The sequence below is a fragment of the Callionymus lyra genome, chromosome 11 (assembly GCF_982586985.1).
Source record: "Callionymus lyra chromosome 11, fCalLyr1.hap1.1, whole genome shotgun sequence".
Lineage (NCBI taxonomy): Eukaryota > Metazoa > Chordata > Actinopteri > Syngnathiformes > Callionymidae > Callionymus > Callionymus lyra.
Window position 1 is genome coordinate 13,816,341 of NC_141828.1, and position 25,026 is coordinate 13,841,366.

General features: G+C 39.9%; 1 protein-coding gene across 3 annotated transcripts; it reads right to left on the reverse strand.

Moving 5' to 3' along the window:
• Positions 1 to 529: 529 nt before the first annotated feature.
• vit (vitrin) lies at positions 530 to 24,339 on the reverse strand. Of its 3 annotated transcripts, XM_087802110.1 has the most exons (23): positions 24,202 to 24,339; positions 16,029 to 16,111; positions 15,359 to 15,424; positions 14,329 to 14,485; positions 14,110 to 14,243; positions 13,965 to 14,042; positions 12,614 to 12,799; positions 11,999 to 12,037; positions 10,712 to 10,750; positions 10,585 to 10,635; positions 10,157 to 10,219; positions 9,719 to 9,781; positions 7,775 to 7,849; positions 6,539 to 6,604; positions 6,184 to 6,246; positions 5,559 to 5,621; positions 5,400 to 5,447; positions 4,539 to 4,607; positions 4,243 to 4,390; positions 4,065 to 4,168; positions 3,431 to 3,657; positions 2,846 to 3,359; positions 530 to 2,093 (listed from the first exon to the last, which is right to left on the reverse strand). In XM_087802110.1, exons 2-23 carry the CDS (start codon positions 16,060 to 16,062, stop codon positions 1,915 to 1,917), a joined length of 2,466 nt encoding a protein of 821 aa, XP_087658236.1. In that variant the 5' UTR covers positions 16,063 to 16,111; positions 24,202 to 24,339; the 3' UTR covers positions 530 to 1,914. The 3 variants fall into 3 exon arrangements, with proteins under 3 accessions (XP_087658236.1, XP_087658237.1, XP_087658238.1); XM_087802111.1 differs by lacking the exon at positions 6,184 to 6,246; XM_087802112.1 differs by lacking the exons at positions 10,585 to 10,635; positions 10,712 to 10,750; positions 11,999 to 12,037.
• Positions 24,340 to 25,026: the final 687 nt, after the last annotated feature.

A 25,026-nucleotide genomic window follows, 5' to 3' on the forward strand; every position in this document is an offset into this window, starting at 1 on the left:
TTTTTATTTTTGGTTGGGATTTCAAGTCATGTTTTATTTTTTTTTATTTTTTTTTTATGGTTTACAGTTCAATAAAGTTTGTATAAAATAAAGTACCCGTAATTTTGATTTTTAATTCACAATTAATACGCAATGAAATCCTGAGGGGTTTCCTGGAGATGACTGAGGATGAGAGGATACAGTCGACTGCAGCAGCTTTTAAATTTGATGTTTGGACATGTATTTTTTTATTTAAAAAAAAAGAAAGAAAGCAGTTACGACGTCATGCAGTCTGTATATTATGCTACACAAGAGTGAAGTACTCGAACAATACTACAATTATGTTGATTCTACAGTATCGCAATACATCGTATCGCCAGATTCTTCCTAATACACAGACCTAAAATTGAACTTTTTTATGCACGTGTGTACTAGTAGTACAGTGTAGTGTACTTCTGCACTAGTAAAAAAAAAATTGACCAATAATAGGACATAAAAAGAGGTAAAAGTGAAGTTCCTGATAATAGAAAGAAATCACAAAAGATTGATATGGTTGTCTTCATTTTTATTTTATGAAAAATTACAAAATGTTCAACAATCTTTAAACACTCTAAGCCAACGGGTTTAATATGCATATGTAAAAAAAATAAAGGAGGAAATCATAAATACTCTTTTTTATATATATAAAAAAAAAAGGCCAATGTGTTCATCAGGTGGAAATAATAATAAAAGAAATATCTGTTACCTTGTATATACATGCAGACCTGTGTGGAAGATTTCATGATAGAATTAAAAAATAATAGATTTATTTTTTTGAAGCTGAAGATGCCAAAAAACTTAAACATTAGCCCAGAGTTACTTTGCAAATATTTCTTAATTGTGAATATAATATAAAATATTTTTACATTTGGTGTTTGATGTACGGACGACGTCATCATATTATGGTCACGTGACGCAACCTGCTCAAAGTATGTTAATGCTAAGCTAATGCTAAGCTAATGACAGTAATGCAACACCTGAAGTCAATTTATTTAATTGTGAGACATTTAAGGACACAGACGCATACGTAAGTATCTCAAGCAACAAAATTGTTTATCAAATAAATAATTTAGTATTTAGTTTTATCACAGTTGTCATGATTTTTTTGTTGTAAAGGTTTAAAAAAATCCTATTTTGTTTCTGCATCATTACTCTTACAAAAGTTGTAGGAAATCTGCAGGCGGTTCATCCAAATGCTTGTTGATATAATCTTAATGTTAGTATCTATTTCTGTGTTTTAGTCGTGCAGTGGATTTAAACGTTTTACAGTAAGAAAAATAATCTTTTGCCAAATTCCAACCATTAAAAACCGTTATTCTTCTCCGTTGTTAGCAGTTAGCATTCTAGCATTTTCCTTCTTCAACGCCAGGTGTCGCCAAACTGGAACAAAAGTTTCCTGCTCATACTATATTTTATTATTGCAGTATAAGAAGGTTATTTAAAAAAAACATTTTTTTATAAAATGGCCGACTGCCCGTTGATGACTCGTGTCTGTTCTACGGTCTCCTTAGGATGGTTTCATGTCCTCTTCTCGTCACTACTGAAGGATACAAAATGCATATGATCCAATATTGACTTGTTTAACACCATCACCAGTTCAGACTCAAATTGAAACTCTGGACCCTGATTACATAAGTATTAAATGTCTGTCGGTCACCATTCCACTTTGTTTTCCTCACTTTGTACAATACTTTGTTGGGTGTTTGTGGTAATGTTCAACCTTCAGCACCATTTTTTTTTTTAAGGGACCTAAATGAACCTCGCTCAAATATCGGGTGACGCTCCCTCTCTGACACATCTGGGCTCCAGGAAAAGCAAATTTACAATCAGTGTTCTGCTAAGACTGCCCAGGATCCAGCTGTGGCCTGCCGCTCCTCCTCCTTCACCTGTGCGTGCTCAGTTTCTGGGCTGGGAGTTGAACTCCTGGCAGATGTTGTTGATGATTTTAGGCACGTATTTGTAAAGGCTGTCGAACTCGTCCACGAAGAAGGAGTGCTCCTTGTCGGGGTCGGTGGCGATGTACTCCAGCTCATCCTGGGCGGCCCAGGCGATTCCGATGGAGTAGGCGATCACGCCTGAATGCAAAAGGGGGAAATGCCAGATTAGAAATTCAATGGTCCTTATTAAGCGTGTTTGACCTTCTCCGGTCTCTCTATTTCCCAATTCTTTTGTTCAGAACTTAGTGGGAGACACTGATTATCGTACCTCTCTTATGTTGCCATCTAAACAGTGAACTCCCATGATGCCTTTCTTCATAATGTCCTATGCACCGACGGCTAATTGGTTGCTACAAAACAGTTTTTAAATACTACTATGTCAAATGTGATCGACAGCTGTGGAAGGGTTGGCTGGGCGGCAAAGCATTATGGGAGCTCTTCAGGCTACTGAGAAGTTTGTTAAGAGGGATAGCACCTTTATATGCAATGTTAAGTTTGCAAGTTCAAATAAATGTAAGCTTAAACAAGTGGAAAATTAAATAGCTGCCCTCTGCATGTTATGTTTAAATGCAGTGAGTTTTCGGAACGTGGTCAACCAAGCCGACCACTTAAGATTCACCTAAAATTGAGCAAGTTTAGACATTGTTTGAACGTTTGGGAGTTGACCAAAATGGCAGCTGGAGAACTGACAAGGGTATAATCTTAAAGATTTATAAATTAAAACTAACATTGGGTTTTACATCTGACTGTGTCAAGGCCGTAATGGTATCTTCCACACTCCAGTGAGTTGAATATGACGGGAGGGTTAAAGAAAGAGGAAAGTTTCGTATTCACTTTTTGAGTTGTACCACAGTTATAAGTTTGAAAACCTTGGTGTTCCTCATTCTTACCTTGGCGATGTACAGCCAGTGCCGGCGCTCTGACATCATCGTAAGAGCGACCATCTGTAATAACGATCATGATCTTGCGTTTGTTGGGTTTGGATTTGCTAAAGAGCTGCTCTGCCGCGTAAGTGATGGCGGCGCCGGTGCTTGTCCCGCCGCTCCAGTAGCTGATGCGCTTGATGGCGTTCAGGAGGTCGGCTTTGTTGTTGTGCTGTCCGAAGGCGAACTCCAGCCGCTGCTCGTAGGTGTACTGCACCGCCCCGACCCGGGTGTCCGTGTCGGAGATCTCAAACTCCCTCGTGACGTTGGCCACGAACTGAAGCACGGTGCGAAAGTTGCCCGTCCCCACGCTGCTGGATCCATCGATGACGAAGGCTATGTCGTTGGCATTAAGGCATGTTTTGCTGCAAAACAGACGGTCGGTATCGCACACTCTCTTCACCAGAGGTTGCGCGGCTTTCCTCAGAGCGAACCAGCTGGAAACGGGTAAGGAATAGAAGCCATTGGTCCGGCACACGGCCTGTTGAAAGAATGAAACATTTAACAAAGCAATTTCTCACAGCTACGGGGGGACATTGAAGTGCTCTTCACCTTGTCGACAAAGTTCGCCTCCACCAGGTTGTGCTTTTCTTTTTCGTCGGCGCCCTCGATTGTCACGAAAAATATGTTGATACCAGACTCCCGAGCCAGCCGGGATGCTTCCTCCACCTTGTCAGTGGGCCAGCCGTCCACCAACACCACTGCTACGTTAGGGGCCCCTCCACGATTTCCATTGGCATCACTGAAGTATTGCTTGTTGATGTACGAAAGGGCCTTCCCTGCCACGACACCAGGGGGAAGCAGAGAAACGGAAAAGTTGGCTTGACCCAGAATTTTAGCAGGCCACATCTGGCAGACCAGAGGCCACTTCTTTTCAGACCGTGGAATGATTAAAGAGAACCGATAACCAACAAATTCTTTATCGGAATGGAATATTTAGACTGGTGTGGTCGATGGCTTAGGCTGTTGACGTATCAACCCCTTACCGACTAAATGAATGCTGACCCCCACCGTGCACTTTCTGGTCAGAGCAGAAGCCAAAATGCTGCTCTCACAAGCAAGACTGTAATTTCACCAAACGTGTCTTGCATCAAATTTAGACTTCATTCTTTAGTCACATTTGGGAATGTGCCTCAGTGGTGAGGATGCATAGTAAACTGAACCTCTGTCACTTGTTATCACTCACCCACGTTTGAGAGACCTCCCTTTTGGGTAATCTTGTCAATGCTGGACTTGACATCTCTGGAGTTGGAGTAGCTCTTCAGACTGATCTCCGTCACGGGGTCGTCCCTGCCAATGATACACGGACACGCTCACTTGTCTGATCGAGACACGATCGCTTCTTCAGGAATGTTAAATCTCACCCATATTGTATGATGCCCATCATGGGTCCAGCGACGCCAACATTGATAACCTGAGCCACATCAGCTAGGAAGTCCTTCTGGATCTTAAAACGCCTTTTCCCAATACTCCAGCTCCCATCCATCAGGAACACCAGATCCACCTTACAGTCTGCAGGATCAGGGCTGCATGTCAAGCCTTCGCTTGTGAAGAATAGCTTAACATTTCTATCACAATTTCAAAGCCTTTAATCTTTTTTAGTTCATGTTACGTTCAGTCAGCAACCTTGCAAGTCAGCTAGAAAGAAAGCTGGACATACCTGGATCTCCTTGTGATACTGGCTCAGGGATGCGGGCTGGTGCTGGTTCTGGCTCTCTCACACTGAACCCTGCAGAACAAATACAATTCACTATAAAATGGACATTTATTTAAAACAAGCAAATTTAGTTATGCATTTAAACTATACTTGCAGCCTTGAGTCTTTATTCTGTTGTGTAAGTTCACAGAGAAACGTCTTTATTATTTTATTTATTAAGTCTGCGTTACGGACTGAGTATCTGTAATGTCTCCCGTCTGTTTCTGAACCACGGTCACGGCCATCTAAGTATTTGAGTTATTATAATATTTTAATAAAACAGATAAATTGAAATGCAAAGGGATACAAATCACACCACGTACAGTCTGTGCTGCAAGAGTGATATTTGTCCTGTTATTATAACCAGGAGTTAAATGTGTTTTAATGCTGTCAAATAGTGTTTTTTCGTTGTGGTGTGTATGTGACTTCCAGCCCTTCTACAGCCAGCCTCAAGTGGACACTCAATGAACTTCAGCTTTTCACACTTCCACAGCCTCCACTTTTTATAACCAGGTGTTGCCCCTTGATATTTGCTCAAAGTGTAAAGGCTGACAATTCTGAAATGTTTAAATCTCCTTGAACAGATTGAAATTGAAACTGTTTCGCAGCCAACCTAAGGCCTTAAGAGGATTTATTTATTTGACTTAACTATCTTCTGTTTGTCTGTTTCTATCATTAGGAACAACAAGCAAATACAAGCAATCGTCACAACATACGACCATTTTGGTTGTGCAATCGTTTATTGAGTGTATGGCCACATTTTGTAGATTCAATTATTTACTTGTTTGCGTAAAATAAAACTTTGAGGTACAATCCAGTTCTCACCTGATTCATAAGGGTTTGTGTCAGGTTTCCAAGAGTCCACTGGCTCCACTGTGAAGAAGATTCTCTGTGTTAGCACCCAAAATTACAATTCTTTGTCTGCTTCTTTTGATAAAAAATACCACAAGCCACCAAGTCGGCTGGATCAACGCCATAGCTAACCTCTTGTGCGGGTTGCATCCACCGAGACTTTTCTGTTCCCGTCCGATTCAGAGGAACGAGGCACTGAAAAATAGACGCTAGTATTTGCAACTTGCCAAAACACACACATGCGAAAAAAAGACAGCGGATACAGAGGCCCCTATTTTTTGTGGTGAGATTTTTGTGGTGTTTATTGTTAGGTTTTCTGAACACCACTCTAGAATTAGATGGAGGCTTCGATCAAAGAGATGGAAGCCAGACCTGTAATCTCTCAATGAGGCATTGTTAAAAAAAAACGCATCGTCTCTTTTGTGCAAGCTTGGTCTGTATTTTCTGTTTTACTCTAAACCATTCATTTGTGCAAGTGTTTTCTAACCATTGGTAGCCAAAAAGATCATCACATCCATCATCCAATACTGAATGTCATTGGGTTTAGAGGAATATAAAACATTTGTAAAATGCAAGAAGCTTTTAAGCAACCCCCCTTGAAGCAGTCCCAACACAAAATGAATCTATAAATCAATCCAATATTTATAGTCCTTCCACATAAAAACACATCGATATCGAATGCGTTTTTGTACACTCCTGCACACAACACAAAAGTTAGTCCCGGTATCATAGAAAATAGAACAGGAAAAACACTTACGGTACGGTCCAAAGTTATAAAACCAGCGTTCATACTCAGAGATATCAGGCCTGTGATCCTGAGCTAGAGGAGGACGGTTTGAAACCTGTTAGTATTCCCACAACAAACTGCTTCCAACACATTTTTTCATGGCGGTAATTGAAGTCTGGACCAATCCCATACCAGTGAAAACAATGGGTTAACGCAGAAATCATCACCCCACATGCACAAAAATAACATCTTTTTTTTTACTGCATGTAACAGTGTGTCCCTCTATTTTTATATTCAGCAGATACCAAACGGTATCCGTCACAAGATCATGCTGTTTGGACATGCAGTGAGGAACACGATGGTTCTGCCTGCCGGAGGGATTTACCTGTGCTGTCAGGTGTGTCTGCATCAGTCCACGAGTATCCAGTGTCTGGAGCGCCATAGCTAACATCTGAATGTACAACAGAGAGTCACAGTGAAGACGCTTGCTGTGAAGCTCTGGTGTTTGTTTTGATCATCTCGATTTGGAACCAAGTTTCAGCAGTCGAGGTGTTTGTAAATAGCTGTAACACTGGTGACGTTCTACCACCAGAATCTACTGTATTTTCCATCCGTGATCGGTTTCTATTTGTTTGGATCTGTTTTTATGTTGTTTTTACTTGTTATGGTGCGTGACTATTGAGGAGAAACGTGAAAACCTTTAAAACACTGGGTTAAGTTTTCACAAATTAGATACTCATTACCTACACTTAATTTATCTTTAATCTTAATTTATAATCTTAGAATAATTGATTAGCTAACTATGAATGTATCTTTATTATTGTTTAGAATTTAAGGGTATAGATTAGATTAAACAACAACACGCAGCCTTTTTTACTTTTTATTATTCATATTTTCTGTAATGTCGTCACTCTTGTAGTACAACTTTATTGGACAGTTTTTATTATAATGATGCTCTTTACTATGTAACTTTAACTGGGCGACCAACCCAGAGAGTCTCTAAGTCCACCAAACTGCTTTACACTAATGGGTCAGAGATAGTGTTCTGTCAGAGACTTTTTCAACTTGCCATCAATATAAAACTACACGAAAATAGTGTTTCTCTCGTTTTGTATCTATTAAATCAATTGCTCGAGAGTAGCTTAAACGTAATCCAATATAAAGATAAATAAATGAGCTTTTCCTGCCTACAGAAAGTATATTTATGCAAAAAAATGTACAATTATCTCTATTACTACTTTATATTTCATATCGCATAGATTAGGTTTTATTCTTTCTCAAAATATTGTTTCAACGCTTTGTTCGGTAGCTTATATGGAAGTCTTGCTGACATTCCTTGTATTTTCACTAGTTTTTTTTATTGTGCATCTTAACTGCAAAGCTTGAACCTAATGATCTTTGTTCATGTGCACTTAAAATAATTTGGATTTCAAATAAAAGCCTTGCGTTTGCAGACTCTTTAGAATCACTCTGCAGGCCTGATTGGCTTCCAGGCTTCAAGTTTGACAAGAACTTCAAAGACTCAATTTAAAGGTAAGTAACTTTCTTCTCGTCTCATGTTTCTACTTGGGACAAGTAAAAACATTATAAGATAGTAAGAAACTCTGTAAATATCTGGTACCTGCCGGTCTCCTTGCTCCAGGGTACCAATCGGGTCGGGGATAGGACGGGGGCGCCCAATCCCTTCTTGGAAAAGCTGTGCAGGGAAGATTAGAAAGCCATGTTCAGCACAGACATCATGAGCACTCGTGACCTTCCCCTCAGAGCTGCCACGTCATGATGGAGGCTCAGCGCTTCAGCCTTGAGTCTGACACTAGGCATACAGTAGTAGACAAGCAGCGGCTACTACTCATGGTGCCAGCTACAGAGAGAAAGAAGACGTGGAGAACATGTGTTTCTCATTTTCCTCTGCTCCCCTACCTGCTGACATCCGAATGTGCCAACATTCTCAACATCCACTACATAGCAGAAACTGTGAAATGCAATCTGACAGACTCAAAACAGTAACATAATACGCGACTTGTTTAAACAAACTAAACCAAGGCAACATACTGATTGTAGTGTGGTGTGTGCATGAGGCGCTTACACAAACTAAGCTCTGGGTTCCCACCCCCTAGCAGCGACTGAGGGTCTTTGTTTGTGACGGTGAGCCCAGCCACTCGCCTAGTGAAGCGTGGAAGTATTATTCTAAAGTTGGTGTCAAAGCAGGGACAGCGTAGATGGAAGGACACCGAGATTAATCTAATCCTCTGCTGGTGGAAGAGCTGGCGCTCCAAAGTAGACACGGGTGTGTTATCCATTGGAAAAAAAGGGTGCTTTCAGAAGGTGCGAGATTTGTTTTTGCTGGAATGACCTCAGCCTCATGTTAGAAGTGGTGACCTTTTGATCATGTTTTGTTCTCACATCTAGACAGACGTATCAAAGGACAGTTCTGCTCAAAGAAAATCAACATTGAATGGAACTTAGAAAAACTGCAGCCTGTAGACATGCATCTATTTATAAAATTATTTGAGGGCCAGATGGAAGTGTACAAAGTTGGTGCCGCCAAAACTGACTTCCTGACTTCTGCAGAGGTTTTATTCATGATTCCAGTGGGTGTACCTTCCTCTTAGCGCCAAAGTCAACCAGAGTGGCAACAGTTTCAAAGCTGTTCGCAGTAAATTTAAACATCTGGTTTGGGCAGTCGAGTGGCAAATTGACTTGTGAGAAAGGCGTCTCCTCATAAATCGAGTATCTGAGCTTATCCTGACAGACAGGGGATAAACCTGCAGGTCTCCTAGGCTATGAGGTGCAAACTGACCTCCGACCTCACACCTCAACCTTGAAGAATTTCCCCGAGGCGCTCAATAATATCGCTTTAATTTGCTCAGAAAAATGCACATCGATGCTCTTTTCTATTGACTATCATTAAGACGGACCTTTCTAAATAAAGGGTTCTTGGTTTCACATTCCGTAAAAGCACATTCCTCAGTGAGCCAAACCTCGGCTGGTTGAAATGGCAAGAGCTGTCTATTCTTGACTATTGGACCCAGACACCATAACGGCTCATCATCCGTCTCTCTGGGAGCAGCACTTTCATCCCCCCTCTTTCTGTTGGTGAGCTTTTACAAGAGAAGGGAAGACGACCGACCAGATGGGACCTGTCAGAAGATGTCATTACTGGAGTACCTTCTCACCGTGGACTGATAGAATGAAGGTTTGCTGTTGCATCAGATGGAATATGTCTCATGATAATCATACATCTGGGGACATGGTGGGCCATTCTCCAAAACAACCCATCCAGCAATTATTCCATGTCAAAAGATTCCCATATTAAAATAGCTCCTAAAATCTTCTATATTTTTAAAAAAAAAGTATTTGCATGATAAACCTCTACTATATGTTTTATTTTGTAATAAATACCCATCATATCACTAATTACCGTTGAAGACGCCAAGCACCAACACAATATGATCATCCACATACACAGAATACAATGTGGGACTCATGTTTTTCTCATCTTGACTGAAAAATGTATGTATGTATAAACTGATAAATTATCTTTTTTGATCTGGTAGGTACTTACCAGGGTTAGACTGGCTGATGGTCGGGGTCCGCTCCTGCGGCGCTGGCTGGACCCTGTTAAAAACTGCAAAGAGCAACAAACTGAGCGTCCGACTGCGGCACATCTGCTCAGAGACATGATTCTTTAACAGATTGTTGAATCGCAAAACAATATGTGGCGGATGCTTTGACATATTTTAATCTGGAAGAAGGAAAATATGAAAAAGGAATGCTAGCATTGATGTTTGATGGGGCGGATCAGTGTTGACCTTGGGTCGAAGATCTGAGAGGCTTATGGGTGTGGACAGGAGGGTCCCACTTTCTTACAACCTCCGCCTGTATGGACTTCTTGTTCCTACAAAGGTTCCGTCAGCTGCCCTTGACCCACATTAACTGTCTGAGATTTGTGTGTGTGTGTGTGTGTGTGTGTGTGTGTGTGTGTGTGTGTGTCAGGTCTGACCTGGACCAACTGGAGAGGATGGCTGCCTTCTAATTGCTGATCCTGCCTCAGGTCTTCGTAGACCTGGATCGTGGCCCAAATTGGGAAAGAGAATGTGATGAGCTTGTAACAACAAATGTGCACTTGTTGCATAATCAAACATGAGACAAACTTCACATATAATTACCTGCAGCTGTTTTTAAATGCATTTTGATTGGTCGAACATTCTTTAGATTTATTGAAACTGATTAGGTTCAACTGCTGTTAAAATAATTATCCGTTGTTGATCACATGATACATTGTGGGTTTTTTAAGCAAAAAAGCAACACACGTGAAAGCCATGCAGTTATTTGTTAATACGAAGCACTACGAGTGAAGACAAATGTTAAGAAGATACAAGGCAGGATTGTGAGGGGGAAAAAACATTAGACAAAATAAATTAAGTTTACCTGCACTTGTGCGAAGTGGGAATCTATTTGGATAGGCACTTCCTCTGAATACTTTGAAGAGATGTAACTGTTTAATGGACCTTGAAGTTTTAAACAAGGTGTTTTAATGTTTCTGGACATACTATACCTTGGCTGGGACTCTTCGCTTGACCACTCTGTGTATGTCCTACATCATTGTTGAAAATAACAGTCAGCGCTTAAGATCTTAAATGTCTTTAAACCTTCACCAATTTAGTGTGACAACTTGGAATTCATCTGCACACAGAATTGGTCTTCCTCTGGAGTTGCCATTATAGTACATTTATTCTTGTTTGGTTGGGAGATTTGTAATGCGGGAGGCATCAGGAATTGTGACTCGAAGGGTAGACTAAGAAAAGACAGCAACAACTGACATAGAAAGTCAACAATGACAGTCAACTGTTGTCAAGATCAACTACTTAGTTTAGACCTGGAAAGATAATGCCTCTGAGGAACATTGAAGTCACCCCTGATATTGTCTCTGCTCTGTTGGGAACTGACCAGAGGGATTTGATTTACCATTCATTTCTATAAAACAAATTGAAGGTTCTCTCCTTTGTGAAGCTTTTATCTTGCCTGGCCAGTGTTATAGGCATTAAAGGTTAACTAATATGAGACTCCAACTTTCCTGACTAACTCACATGTTTTTCAAAGTCTTCCTCTCCAAGATGCAGTAAGTCCCTCATCATGACCATGTTTTGAAGTTATTACTTTATAAAGTTCTCCCCCATCTGAAATCTCAGCGAACGAGAGGTTACGAGAGCATAGTCCATTATGACGTAATAATGGTCTTCAATCATCCTACAGCTGTAATCACGCCCCACTTTGTTTATTTGAGTCCTTTGGAAGTCTGGATTGATGATGTGCGATGACAAACCTTAATGTTTGACCAATAACAGCAGACTGGGCGTGGTTATGGTAAACAAGAGTTCATCTCCAGAAAAAGTTTTCAGTGGGTGGGGCTTAAGCACATTTTCTAATGTAAATATTTCAATGACAAGAGAGTTTTGTACAAACATGATACATACTGATGATACAATAGAGGTCCAAGATCTATTTAAGACGTACTTAATTTAAATCAATTGCCCTTTAATGCAAAGGTTCTCCTTGTCTTATAGTATCTCCCTTCAGAGGTTGCCACAGCAAGTCCTCCACCTTTCTTTAACATCCTTCTTACTCATTCTTAACCTCTTCATGTCACCCTATCCATGAATGTTGAGATTTTCTCTCTTTCTCATGATGAAGAATATCAGAATATACCCTTGTGTTTTGGATCCTGATGCAGATGAATTCCAAAAGAGGTCTTACCGGAACACCTCATATTTGAAAGTAGATCAAGTGTTCCCCCATGCACACCCTCATAGCACCAGATAGAGACTCTCTGAGCTCAACTTACTTGCGGCTGCTACAGCGGAAAGGTACGGGTGACTGCTGCCTGGATGGAACAAAAGAATGTGGTGCGGATGTAGACGTCAGACATGATAATGTGGCAAAAAATGTTCACGGTGCAATGTCCGACCCTGGTGCACACATACCTCTAAATACTGCAGCACTGTCAGCAGTCAGCAGTCAGAGGAGCCTTTATTTTTTTTTATCTTAATGGTGCAGGGGGCTCGGAAATACCAGTCTAATCATGTTTATGTGTGTAAAGGGCTATGAGAGGTCGGATGGTCAAATGTACAGACAGGTCAGCCGATCAAGCAGCACAGAGTACCGTGGCTTCTTCATGGTACTGCTGTAATGTTTGCCGTTGCGACTTGCAATTACGAGCTGCAATCATTCGTCTTCATCACACAGCCTCGCACAAACAAACCCTTGTTCTTTCCAAAAGGAGCTAGTGACAAGCTGCTACGGCTGTTAGTTCCACTTCATATAAGCGGCACAGTGAATCTTGTGTGTGGATTGGATTTATTGGATTACAATCTAAGTCCAAGTAAATCTACAATCCACCCCACAACATACATGGAGCACAGAACTGTAGGTGTAAGGGAGCCTTTTTGGAAACACTTACCTGCATCCCTGACTTTGTGGACGGCAGCTCGAGCTTTGGTGGTGGGAGGTGGCGGCGGCGTGGTGGTGGTGGTGGGGGCCGGTGTGGTCGTAGTAGTGGTAGGCTCAGGGGTGGTGGTGGTGGTGGGCTCAGGTGCGGCTGTGGTTGGCGCAACTGTAGTTACTGCAGGCGATTTGTCCTTTTGACCTTAAAGGAGACGACAGACGAGGAGAATCACAGAGTCCATAAGGTTGTGCAAAGTTAAGTCCACAGGAGCTTCTATGTTGCAATACATTCTTGACATTCTGCTTCCAACCACACTGGTGCGACTCCTTCTCCACACGAGCAAAGCTCAACACGTCTGAGCTTATTATTACATTTTATCAAGCAAAACACACCTCAGATGTTTTTGTTTCAATGTTTTTTTTCTGTTGTTGCTTGTTTTTCATTAGGCGTGTCTGGAAGCCTCTAACCATTTTTACATTTTTTTTCCTTGTTTTTTCTTACAATAAAAACGTTGCTTAGTTAAAAAAACAAAAACTATGTACACACTTTTGTTGTATTTGTTTCAACAAACCAGAACAATTAATGAAGCATTACTGTTTTCATTTTGGACTTGAGTGTGGGCTATGTTGAGAAATTCTGGACATGGAGAGGGAGGTTTGTGCCAGGCCAAGACTGTCATTACCTCCAGACTGAAATCTGAAAAAGGGAAGTCTCTAGTATCTAGGACAGTAGAAGGCCATGCAGAGGGACGGAAAGTTTGTTTTTTTTACCTCATGTGTGAAGATTGGTAGAGATCGCTATAAAAATACTTTGGTGATGGTTTGAGATGGTTATCTTTATCTTCTTTTGTTTTCTTTGCCTTTCAGCATTTCTAATTAGGGCCTGCCGAAGCAAGTCTGCCACCATAACCTATCCTGACTCTTATCTTCACAGTCTCCCCAACTTTATCTCCAAAATTTTACACATGAGCTGTGGACTCAGATAATAATTTAATGAATTATTTTCCAGGTTTTTAGATTCTTTTTCAGTTCTCTTATTAAAAAAAACTAGTTCATTGCCCTAAGCCTTATCAAAACACATCTGAATTTCTTGTATATTGAAAAAAAATACTTAAATACCTTGTTAGCATTGACAACACAAAGTTCTTGGTTGAATCTCCCTTGTTGGAATATATGGATTTGAGGGGCGACGAGATAACAGAAATGAATCCCAAGATCAGGTTAATTACTATCCAGCCTCTCAAGCTCTGACTTTGATGTATTGCATAGCAGGACTAATGAAGTCATTAACAGATTCTTTCAGTATTGCAAGTTGCTAATGGTTGAGGTGAAACTTTCATCTTCTGATCAAAGTCGACAGCTCTCACTTGTCTTCACGTAGGTGGGTCTGGAAGGCACAAAGTCGAGGGTAGAGGGGTAGATCACTCCTTTCTTTGGCTTCCCCTCTAGAATACACAATTTTAAAGTCAACAAACATGGACGATAAAGAAGCTCCAAATAGCGTATTGATACCTGTTACTACAAAGGACTCCCTCCACTTTGGGAGAGACAAGGAACGAACTCCGTTGGAGTTGCTTCCCTTGTAGACGTTCTGCCCCGCCATTTTCCTCACTATCACCTTTCCTCCAGTGTTGGTTATGATCCCGCTGTTGGCAACACACACATTGAATCAACGTCACTGACTGTATATTTTCCGGCGTACATCCCTCTGCGTTTGACCTTCAGTTGTACCTGTGAATGGCGGCATTGCAGATGCTGGAGATGGAGGCGAACACACCTGTTCCGTACACCTGCTGCTTGGTCTCCTTACAATGGGCTGGACATTTGACGATGAACTCTGGAAGGTTGATCTTTCCAGCTCGTACATCGCATTCGATGGCAGGAATAACTTTTGGTGAAAACATTTGTTTTATTTTGTGTGTATTGATACATGTTGATGCATTTTCTCCAGTCACCACGACATTTATATTTCTCATCTATCCCTTAACACATCATCATTTTCTTGGAATTTAACTTGGTTAAGTTAAAAACTCTGCAGATAGACGGACAAATGCTGACAATCACGAGTTCTTAGTGATCGATCTAGGTATTGTAGAAGTTCTGAATGACTTGGCATTGACAGATTTTTTATTTCAAAGTATGGAAGATTCCAAGCCAATAGCCTTCTACCTCCTATTGCCATTAAAAACAATAAAATACCTTCCCTTTACAAATATACAAAAAAGAATTAAATTTCATTAAGTTGACTTCTCTCCAAGCATCTCTGGTCCCATTTTCTACCGTGTGACTGATAGCCTTGAATTTTTAAATAATCTTTGTTAGCATGTCTCTTAACACGTGCAATTTTAGGTTATTAATGCAGACACCATAATATTTCTTAGAAGTACAGTACCCATTACGTTTTACTCTGTTATACTAAGCAAGGCTCCTGTCTAGGCTCGCAAAATGATCTACCTAAACATTTTTGACAGATTTTTACACCTCGTCTACCACATAAAATTTGGTTTTAAGCATAACCAGACTCAATACATAAGGATCACTGCATTGTATTGAATACTGTCGATTTCTGAGAAAGTATTAAGGATTTAAAGGGAACTATGCAGTACAGTAGATAAAAGACTTTTGTGTAAATAGTGCATAAATGTGTTGCTCACAATAACCCAAAGAGATATGAAATTTAGCAAATGATCTTCACTTTTAATGTTAGTTTCAACTTTGAGATTTTCTAACCGTTTGTACAAGAAGTAGTCAAAGAGCCTACCTTGTTTTGGTTTCTTATTCTTGGAGCCATTGGGTTTGGCCCAGCAGGTGCAGACCAGTAGAAAGGCTGCGGGTAAACAATAACAGTCTCAGCGAGATAAAAATCACTTTGTCTGGCTACACATGGAAGCATTTCCCGACAGGGGTTGCTGGGTGTTTCACAGTGTTAGTATCATAGTCAGAGGTTTAGGTCAGAACACATGGTTTTATTTACTTGCAAAATTGTTATTCTCTGTAAGCTTTAGGCAATTTGTTTAGTAGCGTAGTGAGAAGTTAGTTCTAGATGTGACCACCAATTCCATCAGGCCTTTTAGCCACTCAAACTTTAAGGTAATGCTGTAGATTTTTTCCCCTTGTGTGATATACTGTAGTTGACGCCTTTGAACTCAAGACATCCTTCGTGACAATCTATCTTGGATGTATCTTTGTGTGGTTTTCCTGGACATCTTAGACATCTGTATCTGGCCTGGTTATAAAGATATGAAGCATTATACTGGAGGGAGAAAAGAGATTTTTTTTATATGAAACATCAATTTTTCATATCCGCCACACTAGAGATTGAAATAGGGTAAAAACAAATAGGTTGTTGTAAACTTTTGACCTTGAAAACTGTCAGAAAAAATGCATTTGGAAGCAACATGTCTCTGCAGGGCCTCAGACAGGAAGCTCACCAAGACAGGTGAAGGAGATGGAAGATCTAATCATGATGAGTGGAGAGCAGGTTCACAGGTTCAGTCAGATGTCCTTGTTCAACCTGAAGAGAAGAGCAGAGGGTCAATGTTATCAAGCTTCCTGCTCGCACTCCTCCATCATATTTGCAAACGTTTATCATCTGGTTTGTAAGTGCTGGTTGTCAGCTGGAAACAAAGCAGAGTAAACTTGTGCCACTGAGCTACACCAGAGGTTTTCTGGATAAATACAAGGCAGGCTTTTCGGACTGTAATGGTACAAAAGGCAGGATGACTCACACGGCAGCTGTGTTACAAATGGGAACAATTATCCAAACACACTGAAAACATTTATCACAACACACGTTCGCTGATCGTTCCCGTTTTCTGCGAAGAACAATGTTGAACATCTGGTCTCGGCGTGAAAGGTTCTTTATTATAATACCAATACAGTCGGATTCAATTAGAAAGCTGCCCTACGCGTGATTTCATTTTTGTGGACCTGGCAGCTGTGGTCGATCAGGTCGTTACTTTGTTCCAGGCCAAGGACCACAAGAAACCAGATCCTGGTTTAAAGTCAAGAGCGTTTACAGTAGATGTCTTTGTCCGTCTTCTCATTCTAATTTTTAGAGTAATACCCGTGTTTAAATCAAAGCCTGCGCCAGTGTAAACAAGAACAAAAGTGGGTCACACAGGCTTCATTCCAGGCTTGTTTGAAGGGTTGATAACACAGGGGATAACCAGGCCAGAGGGAGAATCACAGAGCGGGTTCTTCTGTCATCGTTGCTTTCGGTTCTCAAACAAGCTCAGGGAGCGAGTCTATGTGTCAAGGCAGTGCGTCTGACCTCCTTACGTACAGAGGAGGGGATGACTGAGGTCTCCCTGTTAACAGAGGAATGCTGAACCTCCCAAGAGGACGGCGTGGCGTCTGTTGGTGCCGCCACACACGGGTCCCATGTGATGAAGTGGGAACTTGTGATGTTGTTGGGAAACACAGGGCAGAGTCAGCGATGACAAAAATGGACTTCTAAGGTCCGTATTAGTCCTTAAAACCGGCTTTAATCCCACTGTGGGAATGACCGTCACAGTGCAGTCGTACCAGGAACCTTTCATCTACTGTTGTGCGGTCCTGCCACAAGGCTTGTGCCACAAACCAAACCCATGTTCACATGCCTATGAGCGAAATAACTTAATATATTTTCATATAAAAGTACATATAAAAAATGTTGGTGGTGTTTTGAAGTTCCATCTGGATTTCTAAGGGTTTAACAAAAATGCTTTTATTCATCATCCAAAGTTGTTTTGGGGGTCACCAGATCTAGCTTTGGTTTTGACATCTTAGTACTGTTAAAGGGCAACTAATGTGTTGATTTAAGTGTCTCTGAAATAGATCTTGGACCACCATTTTACTCATCAGTGTGTGTCTGTTTGTACAAAACTCTCTTTTCATTGACATATTTACAAAAAAAAATGCTTAACTCTGCCCACTGGAACCACTTGTTTTTTTTTATCTCCTGTTTACCATAAACACACCCACTCTGTTGTGTTTGGTTAAACATTGAGGTTTGTCACCACGTATCATCAATCCTGGAAGTCTCCACCTCCAAGGGACTCGTTGTACAAACAAAGCAGGGCATTATTACAGCTGGCTGGAGGAGGATCAAACCATTTTTACGTCGTAATAGACTCCGCTCTCATAACCTCTCGTTCGTAAAGATTTCAGACGAGGGAGAACTTAATAACGTCATGATGAGGGAATTACTGCATCTTGGAGTAGAAGACTTCAACATTTGAAAAATGTTATTAGTCAGGAATGTTGGGTTTTCACTTTAATTACCCTGTTGTTTTATTGATATGATTGGCAGTAGGAGCTTATTAGCTTGGAGACTTTCTTACTTTGACAAATAAATTCCTTCAATGCCTAGTATTTCTTAACTCCTACAATACCTAGACCTGTTTCTAGGTACGACTGCGTCAGTGTTTGTCTGTCAGTTAACGGAGAGTATTGAAAAAAGTTCCAGGTTATAAAATTATCCAATGCTGAATATGTGTTAGGCGACAGATGGTCTTCTGGCCGCATTCCAATGATAAAGAATTAGTAAATATTTGAAAGATTCCTTGCAAGGGAACTGGAATCAGCTGCTTGACAGAGGTCTGTGCTCTCTGACTGCTATTCTATGTTTAAACATGCCTTTTTTGTCAATCAATGTACCCTAAATACAAATAGATAGTTCACCCAAAAATCGAATTCCATCCATCCATCCATTGTCATCCGCTTAATTCCACAGACACAAATTAAACAATTGTATATTTTAAGATTGTTTTTAGCTCCTAGGCCATCAGCGTAAATCTTGAGCATTCGCACTTACACTTGCAATGTGTTTGAATGAAGAAAGTACTTCAACTAAACTTCAACTTAAAACAAGTTTAAAATATATGGACTTGAAGTTTTATTCCGGAACAATTCCTCTTGTTGAGGCTTCAATACAAAATGGACATTACAGAAGAGCACCACAGAGGTGTTTGGATGTTTTTAAGTGTCTTTTTGAACAAAGATGAAGACAAAGACAACTGAGCTTACTTTAAAATAAAAATGTTTTTGTCTATAACCACTAAAAGGAACAGATTACTCTGGAAATGATCCTAACCCTAAATCGGCATGAGGTTGAGTAGAAAAAGAAATTTTGGGTGAACTACACTTTAATGTCCACAGTTGAGATATACCTGTGTAAGGGACTGGTAGGGATAAAAAGAACACATTTATTTCTTCATTTACATTCATATGATTTATATCATACATCAAATATTTACAAACTTTCTTAGGGGTCATTACGGTATACTGTTGTGTAGGATGGAATAAAAGGGACTACCTATAATGAGACATAATACTAATACTATAATAAAAAGCGAGTTCATGCAGCAGCATTACGATCACACAGGCTTGTAACAATTGTAACCTCTCTGATTAGAAGCTTTGGGATAAACAGACCTCTATGTGTTTATAACATCCCACCATTTCAAAGTTGGTGGCACCAACACATTGCTGTTACTTTCAGAAGGCACTTTAATTCAGAAGACGTCATTGTATATTTTTTTGCTTTTTAATTATCAACTGGTTTTCAAGAGTAGAGGGTTATAAGTGCATGTTTCATTGAAGGCTAGACATTAAATTAAGAAAGGCTGGTCCTGTTACAGAGTTGCTATGTAACCTGTTGCTGTGTGTTCTTTATAGTATTTTTGTCAACATTGTCCATTTGCTAGTTGCTGGCCTTCCCAAAATCCAAAAGAGGTCGTTGAGCTCCATCGGCTTTTCACGTCCTTTACAAGAACAGGATTGTTTCTTCTAGCATCTAAGAGGATAAAGTTGCGAGGGTTTCTAGTCGGGATGCCTCATTGATGCCTTCCCAAAGGTTGTACTGCGATTTTTTTACTTTCTACGTGAACTAGTTCAACGTCCAGTTAACAACTTTTTTTCCACATGTTATTGCATGCTATTCTATTTCAAATTTATCTCTAATCTAATATTAATTTAAATACATTGTACATTATTAATGGAGACATAAATACAGTGTACTTACGGGCAATAAATCCATATTTCCACACCTGAATTGAATGAAACTTCAGAGTTCAAGACCTGCTGAATAGGAAAGTAGTATCTAATATATAATAACGGTGTTCTATTTTACCCGTGTATTTCTGTTTTAACGTATTTATAAATAAGATTTGAGCTTCTTTGGAATTTATTTGTTGGTTTCTATCGTGATGCGCAAAAGCGTATAGAGCAATGATTGGTTTTAACATTTCATTCATACATCACATTTTATCGCCGTATATAAAACTTTTTTTTTTAAATAATTAAAGGATGAATCCTTGTTGCTTTGTTGAGGCTACATGCTGCTTCTTGTTTTGATGAGGTAAGCTGCTGTTCGCCACTGGTGGCTGGTGTTGCCAGAATGGGTTTTTTTTCCACGATATTTAAAGACCTGTTTACAGTGTGTTTTGCCAGGCTTCTGCCCGTAAGGCTTTGTAGAAATCTAGCAACCTATTGAAGCAGGATGAGATGAGAGAGAACATGAGAGACCACAGAATGAACGTGTTCACTGTAGCATTCATCAAAGCAGGAAAATAGAACAGTTTAAGTTTGCCCAAGATAGTCAATGAATGTCCAAGCAAAGTCCAATTGGAATGAAGTTCCATGGCAGACCAAGACTTGTGCGGGGTTCACCAACATTTTTGATACCGCATGCTAACTCCAAGTTAATTCATTCTAAAACAATATATAATTTTGAAAAACCCCTCTGAAAGAATTTGCAGGCTATTCTTAATGTAAATAATATTGTTACAATTATTTCAGCCTAGTTTCATCTATAACAAGCATCTGCTTAGAATAGTGGCTCACAGTTGTTGTTGCCCCCCTGACATGTTTACAGTCTCTCTAAACCTGCTAGCCATATTTGCTGCCCACCGTGCAAGCTACTGTTTTCTGTGGTGTTTGAGGAAGAAGAGGGAGGATGTGTGTAGACCGTAGGGAGATGAATCGGGTGGAAAAAAAACTGGAGCTGATTTAAGGGACTCTTATTACACATTACAATCACAAATGATCAACACCTGCATACATAAGCCCTATTAAACATTTATTCAAAAGCATCTATACGGACAATTGAACACGTTGGTTTATGGCTGTTTCCACTGTAAGAACAATGTCATTGCCTTATTCTCGTGAAAACTGAAGGGTCTCAAGGTCCACATTTACAAAAAAAGAGAAAAAAGGCTCTGGTAGGTTCAGTTTCAGGTTATGATTAAGGGTTTTGTTTTCCTGGAAGCTTGAAAAATCCCTTTAAACACGATAAAAATGAATTTAACATGCAACCTCCAACTGCCGTAAACTACTTTGGTAGTTACGAGGGGATTAAGGACAAGTCAAAATGCTAGTTTTGCTGTTTTAAGACCCAGATTGGTATCTCCACACCGTTCACAGTAGGTTTTTTTGGTCATCTGGGTGTGACTTCACCTACTATGCCACTTATAAAACCGCCTGTTTTAGTCATCGGGCTTTCCCAGGTACATTTTTATCTGACATTCATAGGTACTGACTGGATTTTTCCGGTCTCACTGTTTGGCACGCAGGTACATAAACGCAGCACATTCAGTACTGCATCTGTAGTGAATGCTTAATGGCAAGAACAAGCCGGAACACATTCGTAATCCTCTAGTACCACAGATTAAACATCGCCCCCGTGGATCAAGACAACGTAGCAGCTAAGGACGACCACATTCTACATTTCAGCCGTCATGGGAATGAAGACGAACTGTTTTTACATGTTTGTTTCCTCTCCTTCCATAGGAACCGTACATGAGCGGATAATTGATCTGCAGGCAAACATGTGCAGACTTAGCAAAAGATGGAAACAAACAAATGGCATGTGGGTCAAACGGTACACGACTATTACTCTCTGTCTCGTAAATATTTCCGTACTGCATGAACATTTGTTCAGCCCCAAGATAAGACTTTTGATTCCTGTCTTAAAACACATGTGGCGTAAGGTGAAATACATTTTAAAAAGGATGATTGAAAAGTAAATAAGCACATTGATTGGTTCAGGCAGGTCACATAATTGTAGGAATTAAAGTGTAACTCACTCTAAGGCAGCTCAGGAATATGAAGCAGTCAGCAACAAACCGTAGCTCTTTCCTGCAAAGTTCAGTGTGAATATAACGCCAAGAGTTAAAGCGGTTACACCCGGCTTTGGGGTCTTAGGTATTGGGGTGATAACGCCAAGTCATTTTATGTGGCCCGTCAGATGGTTTGCTGAATAGATTTGCGTTAACTTTGTGACCTATAAAGATGTTTATATGCTTAACATAAGGCTTCCCATAAACGTAATAACAACAATTAAAAAATTTGCATTTTTATTTTGCCGGTAACATACGTTGTTAAAATATTTTGTATCCTTGTTTGGTTGAGTTTGACACCCCTGATGTACAGTACCCCCAAAGTGAAGCGTTTCGACGAGAGTGCCCTTCCCGTTTTGTTGAGGCACTTTGAAGTTATCAGATAAGCGACACTAAGCTAAGCTATCTCAGAAAAGGTGTTACGTATATAGGTGGTAAAACTTTCAAGAGTTTAATCTCTTAATAGTGTGGCATTGGGCTAGAGTTCATCCCAGCTACATAGGGCAAGAGGCAGGGTACATCGAAGAGAGGTAAACTCTTTATTTTGTCTAACTTTAGCACTGTTCCAATGGCGTGATCAGAAAATATCTTTCTTCCTGTTTTTATCTGCGGCGTTAAGCACTCACAAGATGATGTTCCGACAAGTCAAAATAGTCTTTGGCACAGGGAAGCGAAGGTCGTAATGTTTTTGTTTTTTTTAAAAAGTCAAACCTTTATGGTTCTCTCCTTGATCTAATGACTTATGCCTTTATTATTTTTGTATTTCATTTCCAGGCAACGCTCACTGCTTGGCAAGAAAAATCGATATACGATTCCCTTTGATTGTGGAATTATCCATAGCTCATAGTCACGAGTCAGCGTTATAACTGTCAGTCATCAACTCGCTGTACAGCGTTTCTTACCCTTCGACAGCTGCCTCAGGTTAGAAGATGTCGAGCTTATGAACGATCCTGCCAACGGATTTATACTGATATAGCTTTTTTTTTTTTTACAACAAGACAGTATTTATTTGAAAGTACATCAACCATTACAACGTAATTTATTAGTAATGGCTTCACCCACCCATATCACAATAACAAGGACATAATTAAACATATTTTGGTAAAACATCACTACTTTTCTTGTTTTTGTATGAGCTTACAATATTTATACATCTGTATATAAACACTGGATTTACAAAAAAAAAAGTCGAATGTCTTCCAATAAATAATTTCTTTAGCCTGCTAGCTAGTAGATTAAAGCGAAACACTTATATGAAGAGTTGTGTTCTGTTTGGTTATTTTAAATGTTACATTTGCATAATTTTCACTGAATATCTTTTTTTATTGGCCTGCAACATGCGTGACTTAGTTTTGTCATCATTGTCCAACATGTTTTTTTTAAGACAGAGGATTGTTAGAGACTTGGTTTACGTTACATTTTTAAGATAGATATTTCAGAAATTATAGTTCTTGTTATCTTTGCGAAACATCCTCTGACACTACTTTAGGATTTCTATATATCAAATAGTATCAGTGTCAAATGTATCAGTACAACACTTTTTTTTAGTGATATTTGAGAGGAACCTTTGGTGCTTTCAAAACATTTTACTGTGATATTTAGAAGTGTCACTTTTTCAACAGTTAAGCTTGTAAAACCTTGTAATAAAACTCCCAACAAAAATGAAAAAACGAACCTCACCCAGCAACCTTTTTGTCTCCTAAAGTAACCTGTCATTTTACTTTAATGACATACAGAGTCAGACTTGTAGGTGCTGATCCACATCTCACCTCGCAATATTCACAGATACTAGAACTATACCAGTTAAAGCCAAGTTAAAGCCCCAGAGTCTCAGATGGATCCATCTTTCTTGGACCACTATCATCGATGACACAAGAAAACTGCCCATCCTGTTCTCCATTTATCTAAATGTAGAAAAGCTCAGGGGCCCATTATGGTCCCAGAGACATTTTTTCCAGTGTTTCTTGAGTGACTGTATGTGCCTGCAAGAGAAATGAAAACACACCCAGGGTCACGCAGGGAGTGCTAAATCCCAGCATTCATAGGTGTCAGAACTGTACTGTAAGCACGCTGGATGTGCCAAGTGCTGAAGCAACAAGATCCATTGGAGAGATCAGACGCGCATGAAAGCAAAAAAAAACAAAAAAACAAGTCTCTGCAAAGTCATTCGTGAGGCGTTCAGGGACCTGCTGATGGGCACCATTTGTTGATCAAACCTCAAACGCATTGAATTACTTTGAATTCCTGGCATGGGTTGTAGCGCAAGCCGGAGCCTGTAGTCTGCGTGGACCACCTGAGCCCACGAGACGAGAGATGTCGAGAGATTTTCAAAATCAAAGTCGCGTTAAGTTGATAAAAAAGAAAAAGTTGTATCTTATATTTTATTTTAAAGTATTTAAATGCGACGTCCGGACCTCAATAAGCAGTGGAAAACGACACACGCGCTTTACAAATCCTCCAACTTAACATGCATTTTTGAATAGTTATTACAAAATAGACATACCTTAAAAGTTGAATTATTCCACTAAGGTTAAAGTAATCCGGTTTTCTAGAGCAGCGTGAAGTCCTCCACCTGGACCTTCTCTCCAGCCCGATCGCAGCCCATTAACAAGAGTGCAGGAGTGGATGGAGTCAGACGTTCTTCCCCCCCTTCTGCCCTCCCACTTCACGCTCCCTGCTCCTGATCCTCCTGACCCTCCAGAACCCAGGGCAGGAGGAGAGGATGGAGGAGGACCTGCTGCTCGTGATTTCGTTCTTTCTTTCTTTCTTTTTTTTTCTAGTGCTTAGTATTAGTTTGACTGGTGTTGTGAAGAGTTCCTGCTCACAGTCCAGAGTGTGATCTCTCACCAGACCAACCACTCCACCTACAGCACAAACACCAATCAACACCTGTCTGAGAAACACACACAAACACACACACACACATGTACACAAAGCAAAACTAAACACATGTTGATTTGATGCCACTTCTTCTGTGCTCTAACATTTATATTTTAGCTTAAAAACAAAACTAACTATAGCTATGAATACAAGTAATAAATAGAAAAATCCATCATTTCCTTGAGTTACAATCATATACTGCCTCATATCTGCTATAGAATTTGAGTGAAATTGACAATTAAAACATCATATTTTAGCTATGTATAACATATACAGTGTACATGTTAATGATTATATAAAGTTTCAATAAATGACAACCTCTGATCTCTTGCTGCTCTACAAGACGTGGACTATTATCCCACAGAATATAAATATAAATAATATAGAATATAATATATAACTATTGAATGTTGGCTTTAAGAGAAATAAGTAATAAAAATCACCATAT

Coding starts and splice junctions, on each gene's coding strand:
- vit (XM_087802110.1), bottom strand. CDS start 16,062: ATGATTAGATCTTCCATCTCCTTCACCTGTCTTG. Junction 5,622..6,183: donor TTATAACTTTGGACCGTACC/GTAAGTGTTTTT, acceptor TCTATTTTTCAG/TGCCTCGTTCCTCTGAATCG. Junction 5,448..5,558: donor GGATGCAACCCGCACAAGAG/GTTAGCTATGGC, acceptor TCTTCTTCACAG/TGGAGCCAGTGGACTCTTGG.